The sequence below is a fragment of the Primulina eburnea genome, chromosome 1, assembly GCF_022965805.1.
Source record: "Primulina eburnea isolate SZY01 chromosome 1, ASM2296580v1, whole genome shotgun sequence".
NCBI classification, from domain to species: Eukaryota; Viridiplantae; Streptophyta; class Magnoliopsida; order Lamiales; family Gesneriaceae; genus Primulina; species Primulina eburnea.
The window spans coordinates 9,192,855-9,210,801 of record NC_133101.1 but is presented as its reverse complement, the minus strand read 5'-3'; the positions used below and the strand labels follow the sequence as shown (position 1 = coordinate 9,210,801).

Here is a 17,947-nt window from a genome sequence, read left to right as displayed (position 1 = left end):
AATATATCTCTATTTAATAAATATTTTTTTTATTATTATTATGATTGTCTACTTGTATCAAAAGAGAACAAAGATTGTTTTTTTCATCAACTTACCTTTCCACACATCTATTGGGAAAGTTTTTTTCTTTTTTATCTACGGCAAACGACACTTTGACTATCAAGATTCGAGGCAGCTTTATTCTGCCTGTTGGAATTCTGAAACTTCATCCGTTGATTTGATCGCTTCTATAAAAAAAATTAGCCCATAACCCAAATTCTTGCACGGCTATTTCTATTTGTTCATGTTTTTTTTGTAACACTATCAGCTGATGGCTGCAAATTATGGATCACTGAGGCAAAGTTTTGTAGAGAGAAGCAAAGAGAGATTGCTTTCGCGGGGAATCTACTCTAACGTTGGATTTGGTGATTCTTACGTCGCAGATGAAGGCTGTTTGCACCGGATTTTTCGTGTCATGGGTCAAAAGTTTTCCAAGTTGTGGAGCGATGTTAAGCAAATTGCAGTTGGTTCGTTTGAAATGGGAAGATCCGACCCGAGAAAAGTGGTGTTTGCGGCTAAAATGAGCATTGCTTTGTCTCTGGTGTCGTTGCTTGTGTTTTTTAAAAAGCCCAGTAATTATATTAGCCAACACTACATCTGGGCTATTCTTACTGTTGTTGTTGTGTTTGAATTTAGCGTAGGTAAGTTACGATTTTTCCTTTGCTTGACTACAACAGATGTTTAATGTTGCTGTTGTGTGGTGGATTTGGTAGCTTTATTCCCTAGCTTCTGAATATGTTTCGTCTGAGCTGGATGTTTTTAAATATGTGAGACTTCTTGAATATTTGCTATGTTTTAAAATTTTTGTCTGTAAGTTGTTCTCCTTTATTGCGTTTGGTTCACTGAGTTTTGCTTTTGACTTGTTCTTTTTTGTTTGTGCCTTAATCCTTTATCCTTAGCGTTATTATTGTGTGTTAATTCAGCATTAGGTAACATGTTGTTTCATTGTTTCATTGCTATTGAAATAGTTCATCTATTGTAGTTTGGTTATTTTTTCCTCATGAATCGTTTGCCATTTATTTTCTAGTTTGTAGATTTTTTATATATCGATCAATAGTTTGCAGAAATTTACGTAGTTGATGGGCTGCTTTTATATAGGAGCTACCCTAAGTAAAGGTTTCAACCGGGCACTGGGGACCTTGTCTGCTGGAGTACTGGCTCTTGGGATTGGACATTTGTCTGAGATGGCTGGACGGATTCAAGAAGTGTTTATTGTAATCGGGATTTTTGTGGCAGGTCTGTTTTAATTGACCGATGTGATTTTGTTCTCCTGAAATTGGACAGTGGCATTAACTGGTGTTCATGCTTTTCCGTGTTCTAGCTTTTCTCGCTAGCTACTTGAAGTTGCATCCAGCGATGAAGCAGTATGAGTATGGGTTTAGGGTGTTCTTGTTGACGTATTGTATGGTATTGGTATCAGGATCTTCAAAATTTGTTGAAACAGCTGTTTCGAGATTGCTGCTTATTGCTATTGGGGCTGGTATATGTTTGCTTGTGAATGTATGTATTTACCCAATTTGGTCTGGGGAGGATTTGCACAAGCTTGTCGTTAAGAATTTCAGGGGTGTTGCTACTTCACTGGAAGGTTACGGTTTAGTTAAACGAGTACCAAATTCATGTGTATTAATAATCGATGTTTGTTTGTGAAATTTCTATTCTTGAACTTTACATTTCATGTTGTATGTCTAGGCTGTATCAACATGTACTTGCAGTCTATTGAATACAGTAGAATACCTTCAAAAATTCTACTTTACCAGGCGTCAGATGATCCTTTGTATAGTGGATATAGAGCTGCGGTGGAGTCAATTAGCCAAGAGGAGTCTTTGGTATGCTTCTTGATTAGTACGCACACTTTTATGCTCTGTAGAGAAAATATGATCTGTTTTTTTAGCTTCTTCGTTTCATTTTTCAGTTAAATTTTGCTGTATGGGAACCGCCTCATGGCCGTTACAGAATGTTCAATTATCCTTGGAACGAATATGTTAAAGTCAGCGGCGCTTTGAGGCATTGTGCATTCATGGTGATGGCGATGCATGGGTGTATACTTTCAGAAATACAGGTAATTTAGATGTGTGCGTTCTTTCATGGTGTCGCTTGAGGTTAGATTTGTTTCCTAATCCTATTATCTTTAGGTCTGTGCACTGTTAAGTGAACCTGAGATTAAGGCTGCAAAAACTTTGTTATTATCCAAAATTCATCTTTAATCATATTATGTGAGCCTTGAAAATGTTCTGCTTGACATTCCTCTGAATTCTGCAGCGGTTCATGACTTTTTTCTTATTTTTGTGTGGAGCCAAAAAAGTTTCAAAAAAGGATTATCCTGGCTCATGGATTCCTTTTCTCACATTTAAACTCTTCCGTTAACAGTCATCGACAGAACTAAGACAAGTTTTTAAGGATAGGATTCAGAAAGTTGGGACTGAAGGAGCTAATGTGTTGCGACTTCTGGGTGAAAAAGTAGAGAGAATGGAGAAACTTAGCCCACAAGACATACTCTTGGAGGTTCATGATGCTGCAGAGGATTTGCAGATGATGATTGACCAAAAGTCGTACCTTTTGGTAAATGCAGAGAGTTGGGAAAGTGGAAAACTGCCAGGAAAGTTCTCAGATCCTGAACAACTCCAAGAAATTAAGGATAACGAAAAAAGGCCATTTGTAATGAATTCCCTCAGTGAATCAGCCTATCTTAAATCATCTCTGTCAATACGAAATTTTGATCCACATAATCCAAACGCTAGTGTCATATCTGTTTCACAATGGGGTTCTGGAGAAAATGTGCTTAGACAGCAAACAATGTGGCCATCACGTCTCTCACTTATTAACGATTCCATTTCCAATGAGAGAGAGGCAAGGACGTATGAAAGTGCTAGTGCATTGTCACTTGCATCATTTACTTCTTCGTTGATTGAGTTTGTTGCGAGACTTCAGAACATCGTGAAATCATTTGAGGAACTCAGCGAGAAGGCTAAATTCAGAGAGCCTGTTGAGTCAAGTGGAACAAAAAGCGTTGGCTTCTGGGCTTGGCTGCTCAAACGGATAGGCAGAAAGGATTAATGTTGTTTCCTCTTTCTTGAACTACGATGTGGTGGGATATGATTGGCTTTACCTTAGTCGTGAGTTAAATACCAAGGGATGGCGTGAAGAAAGAATGTAAAGATGGATGGTTATATTTGGGAATTATCTGAATTGTTTTCAACAACTTTTTAGTGTATTTTCATTGATGAAATGATATACATACATGCATGCATGCTCAAGTTCTTTGGGCCTCCGAAGGTCGAGGATGTAAAGAGGGAACCAATAAGCTGAGCAGAAATGGGACATGACGGTTTTTCGACAAGAAAGCGACCAATGCTGCGTAAGAGGCAAACGAACTGCACCAACAAATTATCTTATGTTTTTTGTTGTGTATGATTTTAAGTATGAATTTTCATATTTATATTTTAAAATTTTCAAGATTGTTAGGTGGTTAGCATATATTTACATCACTTTAACTATACTTTTATCAACCTTCATGACTCCATAGATGTACTTGCTTATCAGACATCTAATACATTTAGCAGTGACATTTTCATTATGTAACTTGCTATCTCTTTGATATTAATCCATAGATGTAACTTGTATATCGGACAGCTGATAAATTGTTCAAGTTTGTCGTTGGGTTTCAAAAAAAAAATTTAGCAAGGAAACCATTTGAACACGTAATCCAAGAGTTTCCAATTTGAAAATGCAGAACTCATAATACATAAATCAAACACTCAGTGCAGAAGTCAAACCAACAAAAGCTATGGGATCCAGGCGTGAGTTTTGGACAAAGAGGTGAATTCTTACAAGGAAATGGAGAAATAAAGACTCGACACTCAATAAGAAGCCCATGTTGTGTCTCGATTAAAAATCATATCAGAAACTGAAGTTGATTGGAACAGACCAAGCCTCTCCAAAAATCTCTTCACCAGCACACCAGCAGCATATGAAATTCCTGAGGCCATGAACCCCAATATAACAAAATTTACGACTGTTTTTATGTAAGCCTTAGGCGGTCTACACACATAGGCTTTTCCAATAGATAGAGCAATAATGCACACGAGAGAGACTGCTCCTACCACCACAAGTTTTAGTTCACTTTCTTCACTTTGCCGGAATGAAAAACCATACACTACGATAGGCGTTAAACCAAATATGAGATATGATAGAACGCAAACTATTGCGTGAAGTTTGAAGTTCTGCCTTTGGCCTAGGAGCTCTTGGTATCGACTTTGACTGTTTACTTGGTCTGTCTGCTCACATCTTAGTTCCCAAAGCTGCAATTTTAGTATTATCAACTTATCTTCCTGTTTATGTTTACACGTAGATGATAATTCTTGTTTCAAAGGGGTGAGTGTCCTTACATTGTGACAAATGACGAAGAATCCTCCTATCAGATTGGCCATTCCGAGAGCTAGAATATTCACTGTGATTCAAGAGAAGAAGATTATATAAAACCATAGATCTAGCACTTTATTGTAATGAGAATGTTTATATGATGCTTACATGTGGTGGCATCACCTCCAGCTGCAGATGACACAACACCTAGGCTGGTAATCAACTCCGCCAATCCACCATAAACTATGCTTTTAATAACTTCTATTTTAGAATTTCTTCTAACATCCTCTGTTCGTCCTTGCGCTGGTATACCATTCTGAGTGGTAGGTTGTGTCGGAATGGCTGTTTCTGCTGGAATGACTATGCCTCGAATTATTTCAGTGGCTGGATACGAGTCTATAGTTATTACAGTATCCTCCCCTGCATCAAAAGATCGCACGATAAAAAATAGAAAAGAAATGTTGAAGGAAGACTTATGGTTGCTTTTTACATGATAAAAATTAGAAAATGTTAAAGGATGCCAGATGATTGCTTTAAGATTGGATAAGATACTACCATCATTTACGGTGGAGGTGCCTTTAATGGATAAAATACTATCAACTTTTATTGGCTCCCCAGTTTGGACTTCTAATTTGTCTTTGTAGTTAACTTGAGAAATTTCAGTTGGATATACTTGGCCTCTCGGTTTAAAGGACAGAATGATTATCCTTGTGAGGACTAAAATCTATGAAAGATTCAAGGTCAAAACCTTCTACGTACCAGTGCCTGTCTGAATGAGTATTTGGCCTTCCTCGGATTTCTCAATAGTCGTAGATCCATCGTTTGAGAAGATCACCAGATTTGATCCACCTTTTCTTGAAACGGAGATAGCATCTTGTGCAGGTTCTTCATTAACAATTTCTGTTTCTTCTACTGTAAATGTTGTTACCAATAGATTACTGTCATGAGTGACTGGGACATCTTTGCTTATAACTGGTTCTTTCAAGTGATAGCCAGCTACTACTCCAACCTCTTCATCGCCTCTTATTGGTTCTTTCAAATGATAACCAGCGAATACTGCAAGCGGCTCCTTGCTTATTATTGGTTCTTTCAAATAATAGCCAGAGACTACTTCAAACTGGTCATTACTTATTATCGGTTCTTTCAAATGATAGCCAGTGAGTATTTCTTGCTGTTCCATTTTAGCATCTGAAAATAAAATTTGGTGGCATTCATCAAAAACCATGAATTCTGCAGGGCTCGTCCTATTAGACTTTTAATGGGAGAAGTTAAAGCTGATTACCATACCTATCTTCTCCATTATTTTCCGTGGTTCATTTCCCGAACCATATATTACTACTATTCCATTTGTGAAATGTTCATGACTTGGAGACAATAAGATCTTATCTTCACATTCCAAAGTGTCATCGTTTTCCACAGTCCCTAAAAGTGCTTCAGAAGCACGACGAACATCTGTACCGTACCTTACTGTGCCTTAATCAATTAAATGAAATACATAAAGAACAATGGTTTTTATTGGCTCCCCTGTTTGGACTTCTAATTTGGTCTTTGTAGTAACTTCTTAATAAATTTGAGTTGGATATACTTGGCCTCTCGGTTTAAAGGACATAATGATTATCCTTGTAAGGACTAATAGGTATGAAAGATTCAAGGTGAAAACCTTCTACGTACCAGTGCTTCCCTTTTGAGCTGTCTGAATGAATATTTGGCCTTCCTCGGATTTCTCAATAGTCGTAGATCCATATTCGTTTGAGAAGATCACCAGATTTGATCCACCTTTTCTTGAAACGGAGATAGCATCTTGTGCAGGTTCTTCATTAACAATTTCTGTTTCGTCTACTGTAAGTGTTGTTACCGATAGATCACTGCCATGAGTGACTTGGACATCTTTGCTTATAACTGGTTCTTTCAAGTGATAGCCAGCTACTACTCCAACCTCTTCATCGCCTCTTATTGGTTCTTTCAAATGATAACCAGCGAATACTGCAAGCGGCTCCTTGCTTATTATTGGTTCTTTCAAATAATAGCCAGAGACTACTTCAAGCTGGTCGTTGCTTATTATCGGTTCTTTCAAATGATAGCCAGCGACTATTTCATGCTGTTCCATTTTAGCATCTGAAAATAAAATTTGATGGCATTCATCAAAAACCATGAATTCAGCAGTGCTGGTCCTATTAGAATTTTAATGGGAGAAGTTAAAGCTGATTACCATTTGTGGAATGATCATGCCTTGGAGACAATAAGATCTTATCTTCACATTCCAAAGTGTCATAATTTTTACCAGTCCCTAAAAGTGGTTCAGAAGCACGAGAAACATCTGTACCGTACCTTACCGTGCCTTAATCAGTTAAATGAAATACGTAAAGAACAATGGAAGGAGCCAAGTGAATTAATTACCTTGCTCAATTGCTGTGTTCTGGTTGTGTGGTGCAAATATGGAGGGAAACCAGCTCTTTTTACGTGGTACTTGTTCATCCCGGACATTTTCTTTCCTACTTTTGTCCCCAAATTTCCAAAACTTGAACCCGTTTCCTGAATAGGTACAGTTTTTTTGAATTGAATATGCTAACTACATAATAACTGACAAGTAGATTTTTCCTGTTTATCCTATAAAATTCATTAGCAATGCACGAATCGGTACCAGTTGGCATAAAAAAGCTGAAGCATGATAAACATCTAAATAAATCGGGCCCTGAGTCACGATCTTCTTCTGCACCAATAATATGGTGAGGATGAACTTGATCATCAGATTCCTGAACTGGTGGATTTTCTGTTTTGGCACGCTTAACCGAAATTTGAATTTTGTTGCGTTTTCTTTTGCGAAGAATAACCCTTCCTGTGATGCAAGAATTGCAATTAGGACAGTATAGATCATGCGTGTTTTGTTTTTGTAACACTGTTTCGACGTCGTATTCTGTTTCCTCGTCTATCAGATCAATATCTGCACTTTCAATCTCTTCCGAGGCCTTATCACTCTCAGATGATACCTCCATCTTTCCATGCCCAACACCTGAAATCATATGTTTTCGTGTAAGATCTTTCTAAACTTAAACTAAAGTTGGCAGTTACATCTAAAAGTGTAAACTTAACCTTGGATTCATATACTATTCTTCCAAATTTCTTAGATTCTCCCTTCAAGAACACACAGAATTACTAGTTCTACCTAGTCCAAGCATCATATATAACCAACTTCTAAAAAAAGTAGTATCATATCCAAGCCATTTTTTGAATTAATATCTAAAATCTACTGACCTTCAGTTTCAAAATTTAAAATTTTGTCATGCATCGGCTTATGAAATTGCCCATTATGATTCTGAATGTGGTCAATACAGACACTTCCATTCTGATATGTCCAACTGCAGATTCGACACTTCCATAATCCTTCAGCAACATTTTTAGGATTAGAAACGTTAGTATTAGATACCAGTGTTTCAAGAATTTATCAGCCAAGTAGATATGATATTTGCTCGGTCCTGATTGATCTTACAACTTACAATATGTAAACTGGAACCAAGTACACTCTTCTCCGCATTATCCCCTAAAACTAACCAAATGTTTGCGTGATATCGAATCTTTATATTTCTTTTTTGCGCAGAAATTTTTATAATTCATGTGAATTCAAATCAGTAAATTAAGGCGTCTTGCATCCAAGAATGGAACTGCAATACGTTCTATTATATCTTTGTATATGATAACAGACAAGATATATAGATGGGGGAACAGGTACATCATGCATGAGGAGGGCCGGGCCTTTTGTTATATAGACAGATGGTGTTATAAGGAGCATGGAGATTGGGTTAAGTAAAGAATAGTATACTAATCTTAAACAAACAAAGACTCAGAAACCAACAAAAAAGGTGAAGAAACCAAGAGAGTAGCAGAAGCACTAACTATTACCTTGAACTTTGTCAAAGAAAACAAGGTTCTCCGCTTCGTCTTCAAAAACCCCATCAGGTTCTTCTTTGTGAGATCCATTCGCTGTGAAAGTTGACTGAATTGCTTGTCCATCACTCTCAGAAATTACTTTATAATTCATTCCATGAATAATAGTAGAAGTTTCGGAGACTTTGCTACCATTTTTCTCAGTTTTTGATTTTCTTACTAGAAGAAGAGTAGTTTCCTCTTCTTCTTCGACCTGCTCCAGTCTCCACGCTTCGTTTCCCATCTCCACACACAATTAATATGCAGAGACCACCTGTAATGATACTTAATGGAAAAAGAAACGTTGGCAAGCAAGTCTTGTGAGTGCAAATGTAGCAGAAAACAAGAGAAATATTAGTTTATACTGTTTTTTTATTGTGCCGTTCATTAAATGCAACATGAGAATTCATGTGGAGTAGGCATGTTTTGTAAACTACAGATCCAGTTGACTCTTTCATTATGGAAATAAATATATTTGGAAATTTGACATTTAAAACTGGAACTTGCATCACACACACATATATATATTACATATATATAGCTGCTGACCAGGCTTCAAACTCATGATAATGAACGGGAAGTGGGGTATTCACAGTTGGCATGATAAACTTAATTCCATGTCCACACTTTAAAAATAATTTTACGAGTCATGATAATGGAAGGAAAATGGGGTATTCACAGTTGGCATGATAGACTTAATTCCATGTCTTTCACTTCAAAAAAAATTTAAGTTTGTATTTGGATGGATAGATTTGAAATCTATTAATTTTGATTATTATTTTATTGTTAAGAATGAAATAATAGATGAAATCTGATATTCATATCCTAATGATTTACACTTAGTTATACAAAGTAGAATGAATTTCAAATGTCTTCATTATTGAATAAACTTAAAATACATCCTAATTAACATAAAACAATATATAAACACGAAACATATGAATTTGAAGTTTATTGTCTTATTTCTACATAAATATATTTGAAATACATCAATCTAAATACAACCTTGATGGATATTTAGCATGCGCAAATAGCAATTGAAAATGACACAATATTTTGATTAAAAATGAACAAATTACAAGCTTCATTGATCACAAAACGCACAGTTGAGAGAGTTGACACACAGCAATAGCTAGAAAGAAAGTTAGCTTCGTCTGTGTATGGTGACTTCCTTGTTTCTGCAGTCTCGTTTCGTATTATATTATTAATTAAGAGAGCATACTTTTTTCCTTAATCTCACTCTAATTTTTCTAAGAGAAGAATAAATGCACTTTGATTTTTGTTTCGAATGGATGGACAACATGCAGTAGCTAAACGACGCACGCGTTTTTAGAATGTTAATTTGATTTTTGCATGCATGGGACGGAAATGTTTGGACCGGAGCCCAAGTGGGAGGTGTGCACCACTCCTTCAAACTTTACGATTTTTAACTTGTTCATTCAATTTGCCAAAGCGACAATGACAAGACATTATATTTAATATTGTTTCGTATATATAATATGTTAAATATATCTGACCAGAATTAATTACTGTATTTATTATGTCACCAGCATATTTAATTACTTGAAGACTGTATATATGAATTTCGGACTATCTAGATTTTGAAGTTGAATTATAGTATAAATTTTAACATGATATCAAATTTCAGATTGTCTTATACGCTACAAGATAATATCATGTAAACTTCACGTTTCAGTTGTTTATTCTTGAGTTTGGACAATTTTTTTTAGTTATCTTTTGTTTTTGAGTTAGATCTAAAATCTTATTTTTTTTTTACATAATGATTGATCTTTAACTGTTCATGCATGCAGATCTTCAAGTTTGATCGAGTGTGTAACAAAAAAGCAATTTGAGAAGGAATAATATGTGTTTTCGAGACAACAATTAATTAGCAGATTTTATGAACAACCCAGTTTGTAAATTCATATTCCACGAGATTAAGGAGATTTATTTGAATATATTCCAAATATATATAATATTAATTTCATTATTTTCCACAGCTTAACAATAAGTGTTTTGTCTTTTTGTTCATATATATATATATATATATATATATATATATATATATATATATATATACCAAATATATATAATATTAATTTCATTATTTTCCACAACTTAACAATAAGTGTTTTGTCTTTTTGTTCATACATATATTCAACTTAACTGGGCACTTATCTTACAAGATATATATTAGCCGGGGCAACTTGTTTATGAAAGTGACAATATTCTTTTTCCTTAATTGGCGCCCATACTTGTGTTTAGGAGCCAAAAAAATATTGTATTTTGTTCATTTGGTAGCAATATTTGTTTGTGGAGAAACAATAAATAAAGGGAATTTTTTTTTGTGCATCGATTTGTTTAATGTTGGGTTTTGTCTGCTAATTTTTTAAGATTTGGTTTTGATTCAATAAATTTTAATTTTTTGATATTTTGGTTCAGTTGTACGTGACATTGGACAAGTCCGTAATTTTAAATGTTATGTCAGCATTTTTCTCATATCACATTAATATTTTTTTGGTGTCGCGTCAGTACTCTTACGAAATAGGACTTTTATATTTCCGATAGTTGCGTCATCCAAATTATTTTTTATTATCTTTGTATATCTTATAAAACCTATAGGTTATTAGGACAGAAAATCTTTGTAAAAGTTTTTGTGGAAGATAAAACCTTTGAATTGTGGTAATAAGTAATTTTCCTATGTAATTCCTTATTCGGCTAAGGTAATAATCTCTCTTTTTTTTATAAGGTAAATATAATATAATTATAATTCATCTAACAGATAAGTGAGTGTACGTTTAGGGGACATATGCCTTTTATTTATCGAGTAGGTCTTTCATGAGATGGTCTCACGGATGTTTATTCGTGAGACGGATCAATCATGTCCATATTTACAATAATAAATATTATTTTTGATATAAAAAATAATATTTTTTCGTGGGTGACCCATATAGAATATCCGTGTCACAAAATTGACCTATGAGACCGTCTCACAGGAGTTTTTGTGTTATTTATCAACACTTTTGTAAAGTAAGGCAATAATTCTATCTCAAAAGAGTGAGAACTCAGCGAAGAATTCCCCACACTCTGAATTGTTCAAGTAAAGGCCAGATTTTCTTTAGCTAGCACATAAGACAGTTCATTATAGATAGAGACTAGAGAGGTCGATCACTTCATGTCAAATTACATATTAAAGTTCGGCTTCGAAAGTGAGTTTCAATGTTTTTCAAGCACAGAAGTTTGGGCACCGTTTGAAGTTAAAGATAAGATAATAATATATAGATAAATAATTTAATATAATAAAAAATATAGTTAATATAATATATAGTTTGATTTACTTGTATACTTTCTATATTTACTTGTATTTTTCTTGGTTTTACTAATATACTTGTGTTAACTAAGTCTTGAAAAACTTAAAACATTTTTTTGAATGAATTAAATAGATATAAAACGAGAAGTTCGTATATAAATCTAGTATGTGATGAGAAATTAAAAGGGAAGATGACAAAAGACTTACAGCAGACCTCGTAACAATCTTCTTGTGAATATAAGCAATAACAAAATTATAATTAAAAAAAATATCCATGATTCACGCCCACAAACTTTAGTTTTATCCATTCATAATCGAAAAACAATTTATATTAAACGAATCAAATTTTAATATATATATATATATATATATCTACTATCTATCTATCTACTATCTACTATCTACTACTATTATAAATATATGAGTTTGAATTGTGAGCTTACTATTTTATCCTTTCATTTATTTACAATTTGTTATGTTTATGAGGTTTTTTAAGTAATTTTATATGTTAATTTAATATGATCATTAATAGTGTAATTAATTCAATCAATATAATTATTAATTTAATTTTACTTTTAAATTTAATTTAATTAATGTTACATATTAAAAAAAATTAATAATATTACATCTATTTTAGTTTTATAAATATATGATTTTCATTTGTAAACTTACTATTTTACCATTTTGTTTGTTTTATAAATTGTCATGCTCATCAGGTTCTTTAAATTATTTTCTACGTTAGTTTAATAAGATTATTATTTTACCATACCATTTTATTTTTTAAATTTAATTTAATTAATGTTACATATTTTAAAAAATATAATAATATTACATCTATTTTACTTTTATAAATATATGATTTTCATTTGTAAACTTACTATTTTACCATTTTGTTTGTTTTATAAATTGTCATGCTCATCAGGTTCTTTAAATTATTTTCTACGTTAGTTTAATAAGATTATTATTTTACCATACCATTTTATTTATTTTATAATTTGTCATGTTCATGAGGTTTTTTAAATTATTTTCTACGTTAGTTTAATAGGATTATTAACAAAATACTTAGTTAAGGTATTTATTATTTTACTTTTACTTTTGAATTTAAATTTAATTACTTTAATTATACATTGACATCAAATTCATAGAAAATTACTATAATAAACTTTAATTATACATTGATATCAAATTCATAGAAAAAATAAACTTTAATTATACATTGACATCAAATCATAGAAAACTACTATAATAATGTTATAAATTAAAAAAAATTGTTAATATTCCGAATATTAAGGTAATGATAGGAAGACGAATGTACATGAGTGATGTTTAATAAAATTAAATTATTAATAACTATTAAGATCATATAAAACTTATTTTTCTCATTTAAAATAGTTATATTTTTAGATTAATTATGTATCAACATAAATACATGATTGAGAGAAAATGTTTATATGTAAGTTATTTCAATACAAATATTTAAGTATTTAATCAATTTCGATATATGATGCAAAAATATATCCTTAAATAATAAATTATCTATTAAATATATGACTTTCAATTGTAAGCTTACTATATTACCAATTTTTTGTTTTACAATATTCGTCATATTCATGATGTTATTTAAGTCATTTTTTATGTTAGTTTAAAAACTTCAACTTCTTTCTCCCATTTAGAATAGAGATATTTTCAGACTCTTTATGTGTCAATTGAGACACGTGATTGAGAGAAATGTTTGTACGTAACTGATTTCAAACATTGTTTTTAAGTAATTTGGTCAATTTTTTTATATATGCTGCTAAATAAATATTACTAAATAATATGATTCCTCTAATCATTTAGTGTTCTTGCAATGAGATGAGTTTTTTACCCTACTGTTAATATGTTTTATTGTTATATGTCATTTGTGTTGATTATGTTGTATGAATGTCATATACCATGTCAATATTTCTAAGAGAATAAAATCGTTTCCAAAAAGAATAAATTCTTCATCCAAAAAAAGAAATACATGAAAAACAAAGTGTACACAATTTTCATTCTATTTATAATAGTATGAGAACAATTCTAAATCTTTGTGGACACAATAGATCAATTTTGTGATTTTTTTAGTAAATTGAGACATTGAGCCAATTGCACTTTATTTCATCTAATATCATCTCGATATATTTCGAGGTGGCTAAGAGATTATTTTTGTCTTTTATTTAGTCAAAGTGACTAATCAGGTAATTCATAAAATATAATATGGTAGTATTGAAAACTCCTCGCCAAATACATTCACTTAGCCAAATAGTGGAATACAAATATAATTCTACAATATTTCATCAAATTAGTTTTGACTATTATAAAATGCTCATGAAATCTAAACAGTTGTATGATTAGATGAGATATTGAAAAAAAAAACTTTTATATATATTTGAATATATTTATTATCTCATTTGCATCTTAATTATGTTATTCATGTCTCTTCTCAAAATTTGTAAAATACAATAATTAATTTTCTATGTCATTCCACAAGATATAAAATATTATAAACAAAATATAAACTCGATAGAAGAAAATTTGTTTCGTTTCAATGAATAATATAATATTATATTCTAGACACAACAAATGAGATTGAAACTATATTATTATCATGATATGATGAACGCAATCATTGTTCCAAAGCTTATAAAAAATGCAAAAACTTATGTGAGACGGTCTCACGGGTCGTATTTGTGAGACGAATATCTTATTTGGGTCATCCATGAAAAATTATTATTTTTTATGCTAAGAATATTACTTTTTATTGTGCATATGAGTATGGTTGACCCGTCTCACAGATCATGATCTGTGAGACGGTCTCACATGAGACCCACTCCTAAAAAAATAACTAACGAGATGATTTTCCTGAATTGCATCAAATTAAACGAGGAAACATTTTTTTTTAATGGTAACGAGGAAACAGTTCTAATATAGTAATTTGAGTAGATATATTAACCTTATAGCTATATATAAAAAGTTCTAATTTATTAACCTTATAATTATATGTTAATAATATTGATATTAAATATATAAAATTGATATTACAAATATCACGATGTTGAAGAAATTACAACATCATTCATTGGTTATGTTGTTGAAAGATGTATAAGTTATACATACTTTTACTCACAAGTGAAAACCTATCACGACTAAAAGAATTTTTTCTTAGGAATTACAGTTGATGATTGTCATAAACTGAAAAATCATTCAAAAAATAATAGTCGAAATATAAGATTACCAGATAAAATAATGTAGAAAATTGAAAAAAATGTCGTGATAGATAAGCAAACTACAAGAATCCCCAATGATGATTCTAAATAACATAATAAGCGTTAAAGATGATCATATACTTGTTTAGTATACTAAAATAGTTATAGACATATTATAAAAACCACGACAAAGAGCTGCTGAGTTGTCAATATCAACCAAGAAGCATATTGAAAATTGTGTCATATGGATAAGATAACTTTTCTGATTCATATACCGTCTATGATCATGATTTTTATTTTTTGTGATTTGATTTGTTTCAATTGATAAATGCTATTATCCATATTTTAATTCATTTAAATATTATCAAAATTTTATTCATATATTTTCAGCAGTTTAGTTGTTCACGTACAACGTACGTGCACTTTTCTAGTATATATATATATATATATATATATATATATATATATATATATATACATATATATATATATATATATAAATTTGATTTGTCTAATATAAATTTTTTTTCAATTATGAATGGACAAAACTAAAGCTTGTGGGCGTTATATATATATATATATATATATATATATATATATATATATATATATATATATATATATATATATATATACACACGATCAAGACTGATTCGATGGATTTCAAAGTTGAAGGATGACGACAACTACTTTGAGCTATCTACTATATGTTTTCAAGCATTCTAATTAAGATTAATCATACATTGCTGTCGGAATAAGTCGAAATCACTTTCAGGTTTCCTTGACAGCTGTTCTTTGAATGTTATTCTAGAATTGAAAGGCCGATAACTGGAAATAAGTTTTGAATCCTTTTTTATGTGAAATTAAAGGATCCATCCAAGAACAGTATTCTATCGGTGCAAACTCTTCGAAACAACATAATGGCCGTTATGCTCAGCTCCCTAATTGCCGTGCAGCGGTGGCGGCAACCGCCCTATGCAGGTGGTTTATGGTGACAAGAGCATCTCCATTAAGTAATTGTTAGCCAAGTTGCTAATAACAAAATATAAAAGCAGAGAATGAAAACAATCTCGTAAAGATAAAATATAAAAACAGAGAATGAAAACAATCTCCTAAAGATAAAGCAATAAACGAAAATGAATATTTTATTAAAAATATGAATATCGTGTATAAAAGAACAATAAGAGAACAATAAATCAAACCAAGGTCTGTACGAAGTATAGTTTTCTTAAAACAGATTTGTCCCCTCCGACGGATACAATGACAAAAACCTTGCAGCAACTTAGCACAAAGTAACTACACCGACGAACTGAAAACGTACCTTTACTTTATCATCAAAATTTAACGGAGGCCAAATGGAAAGCTAGCAATATGAAATGCAAGAAAATGCTTGATAGAGATCTTGAGTGTTTTAAAAATCATTTTCATGTATTTGAAATGATGAAATGAACATACTATTTATAAGCCCCAAAATACACACCAAGAGTCATGCAAGATTAATTAACTCAATTAATCTTTCAATCAACTCAAGAATATGAAGAGCATAAAGTTTTCAATCAACCTAAAAATGTGGAAAGTCAAAAGACATTTCTATAATCATGAGCCACAACTAACTGAAGAATGTGGAGAGCCAAAACTCCCATATTTATGAGTCACAAGCTCCTCACTCCTGCCTATAGGTAACTATTAGTTCAATGTTACAGCTAAATAAGGGGTCTGGCTTTGGTCCGTAATCTTAGCGCTATCCCTGGAAAATTTCATTCAAACTCTAAATTTGATTCAAATTTTCAACAATCCCCCACATGAATGAAAATTTATATAAATCTTGATGATAAAGTTCTACATTTGAATCCTTCATAGGATATGTAGATTTACTTTTTGTAACTTCACGTATGAAATATATTTTTTTTACTAGCTGACCAGTAGACATGATGTCCTTGAACTGTTCTGTTGTTTATGTAAATTAAGATATACTGCACACATGACTCTCTCTGATACTATTTAGTTCTCATGATCGTGTTCGTTTTGGCCATGAACACACGTCTTGTTCTGCAAGAGGGTCTAGAATTGAGCCTAACAATCCTTGAAGCGGCCCCACTTCTCTCTGACATAGGTGATTCTTTATCGATTTTATCATAATCATTAAAGGTTGTATACTTATCCTCACCATTCATTGTTGCATCATAGGAATGAGCTAGAAATCAGTGCAATTAGATTGTCCCATTGAACCTAGTTCTTGGGATCTCCACTCAGTATATGTTGGCTTTTCCTTCGCACCAATTTATTCTATAGACTTAATCCACATTCCCCTAGACGATTTAACAACCAACTCTCTGTTTAATCATTTGGTTTGTAGATCCGTTATATTATCCTTTGACTTTACATAGTCAATAGAGATAACTTCAGTTGAGAGTAGTTGTCTAATGGTAGTATGTCTAAAACATATATGCCTGGACTTACCATTATATATATTATTTTGTGTCCTTCCAATCGCAGATTAACTATCACAATGTACACATATAGCCGACAAAAGTTTTTCTCATCTTGTAACATCTTCTAAGAATGGACGCGGTCATTCAGCCTCTTCGACACACTTGTCGAGAGCTATAAACTTAGATTTCATCGTGGATGTGGCTATTATAGTTTGTTTGTAAGATTTAATAACAACAATTAAACATCAGAAACCAAATAACTTAATCATCTTAACCCAAACGAAAAATAGAATAAATAACAGCAGTCTTAAAAATTAATACAACCATATCGAAAACATAATTGTGAACGAGAAAATGATAAACCACATAAAACCTCCACTTGATCACCACAGAAAACCCAACTGCTCTAGCCACTGCCTTGGTCATCCGAACCGTCCAACCTAATACCTGCCCTGTGGAATGGGGTGCCCAAGATGAAAACAAGGACATGAGCGACAATCGCCCAATACGAGAATGTACGAGTATACAAACTGATATGATTCATGCGAAATGCAATATGCTCGGATATCAAGGAATATCAAGTCAAGAATATCATGCTCAGTCTAGAGGTGCCTGAGTGTGTAGTCTCTGATCTGCCCTATGCATGTTTTGGCTCCTAC

The 17,947-nt window shown here is 32.2% G+C and overlaps 2 protein-coding genes across 4 annotated transcripts; one reads left to right on the top strand and one right to left on the bottom strand.

Moving 5' to 3' along the window:
* Positions 1 to 104: 104 nt before the first annotated feature.
* On the top strand, positions 105 to 3,618 carry LOC140826715 (aluminum-activated malate transporter 4-like). The gene is made up of 6 exons (XM_073189221.1): positions 105 to 680; positions 1,138 to 1,275; positions 1,361 to 1,624; positions 1,729 to 1,865; positions 1,952 to 2,098; positions 2,407 to 3,618. The coding sequence occupies exons 1-6, from the start codon at positions 311 to 313 to the stop codon at positions 3,091 to 3,093; spliced, it is 1,743 nt and encodes a 580-aa protein (XP_073045322.1). The 5' UTR covers positions 105 to 310; the 3' UTR covers positions 3,094 to 3,618.
* Positions 3,450 to 8,833, bottom strand: LOC140826694 (membrane protein of ER body-like protein). Of its 3 annotated transcripts, XM_073189202.1 has the most exons (9): positions 8,296 to 8,828; positions 7,651 to 7,779; positions 7,040 to 7,408; positions 6,796 to 6,930; positions 6,608 to 6,715; positions 6,070 to 6,513; positions 4,567 to 4,818; positions 4,425 to 4,486; positions 3,450 to 4,337 (listed from the first exon to the last, which is right to left on the bottom strand). In XM_073189202.1, the coding sequence occupies exons 1-9, from the start codon at positions 8,561 to 8,563 to the stop codon at positions 3,897 to 3,899; spliced, it is 2,208 nt and encodes a 735-aa protein (XP_073045303.1). In that variant the 5' UTR covers positions 8,564 to 8,828; the 3' UTR covers positions 3,450 to 3,896. The 3 variants fall into 3 exon arrangements, with proteins under 3 accessions (XP_073045303.1, XP_073045307.1, XP_073045314.1); XM_073189206.1 differs by lacking the exon at positions 7,651 to 7,779 and having other exon boundaries at positions 8,296 to 8,827; XM_073189213.1 differs by lacking the exons at positions 3,450 to 4,337; positions 4,425 to 4,486; positions 4,567 to 4,818 and adding an exon at positions 4,978 to 5,586 and having other exon boundaries at positions 8,296 to 8,833.
* Positions 8,834 to 17,947: the final 9,114 nt, after the last annotated feature.

Excerpts from the sequence above, each read along its gene's own strand:
- LOC140826715 (XM_073189221.1), top strand. The coding sequence starts at position 311 with ATGGCTGCAAATTATGGATCACTGAGGCAAAGTTTTGTAGAGAGAAGC. Across the intron at positions 1,625-1,728 it reads TGTTGCTACTTCACTGGAAG|GCTGTATCAACATGTACTTG; the intron begins GTTACGGTTTAG and ends TTGTATGTCTAG. Across the intron at positions 2,099-2,406 it reads GTATACTTTCAGAAATACAG|TCATCGACAGAACTAAGACA; the intron begins GTAATTTAGATG and ends TTCCGTTAACAG.
- LOC140826694 (XM_073189202.1), bottom strand. The coding sequence starts at position 8,563 with ATGGGAAACGAAGCGTGGAGACTGGAGCAGGTCGAAGAAGAAGAGGAA. Across the intron at positions 6,716-6,795 it reads GAACACAGCAATTGAGCAAG|ATGTTTCTCGTGCTTCTGAA; the intron begins GTAATTAATTCA and ends GGTACGGTACAG. Across the intron at positions 6,514-6,607 it reads GCATGATCATTCCACAAATG|ATGCTAAAATGGAACAGCAT; the intron begins GTAATCAGCTTT and ends TTTTATTTTCAG.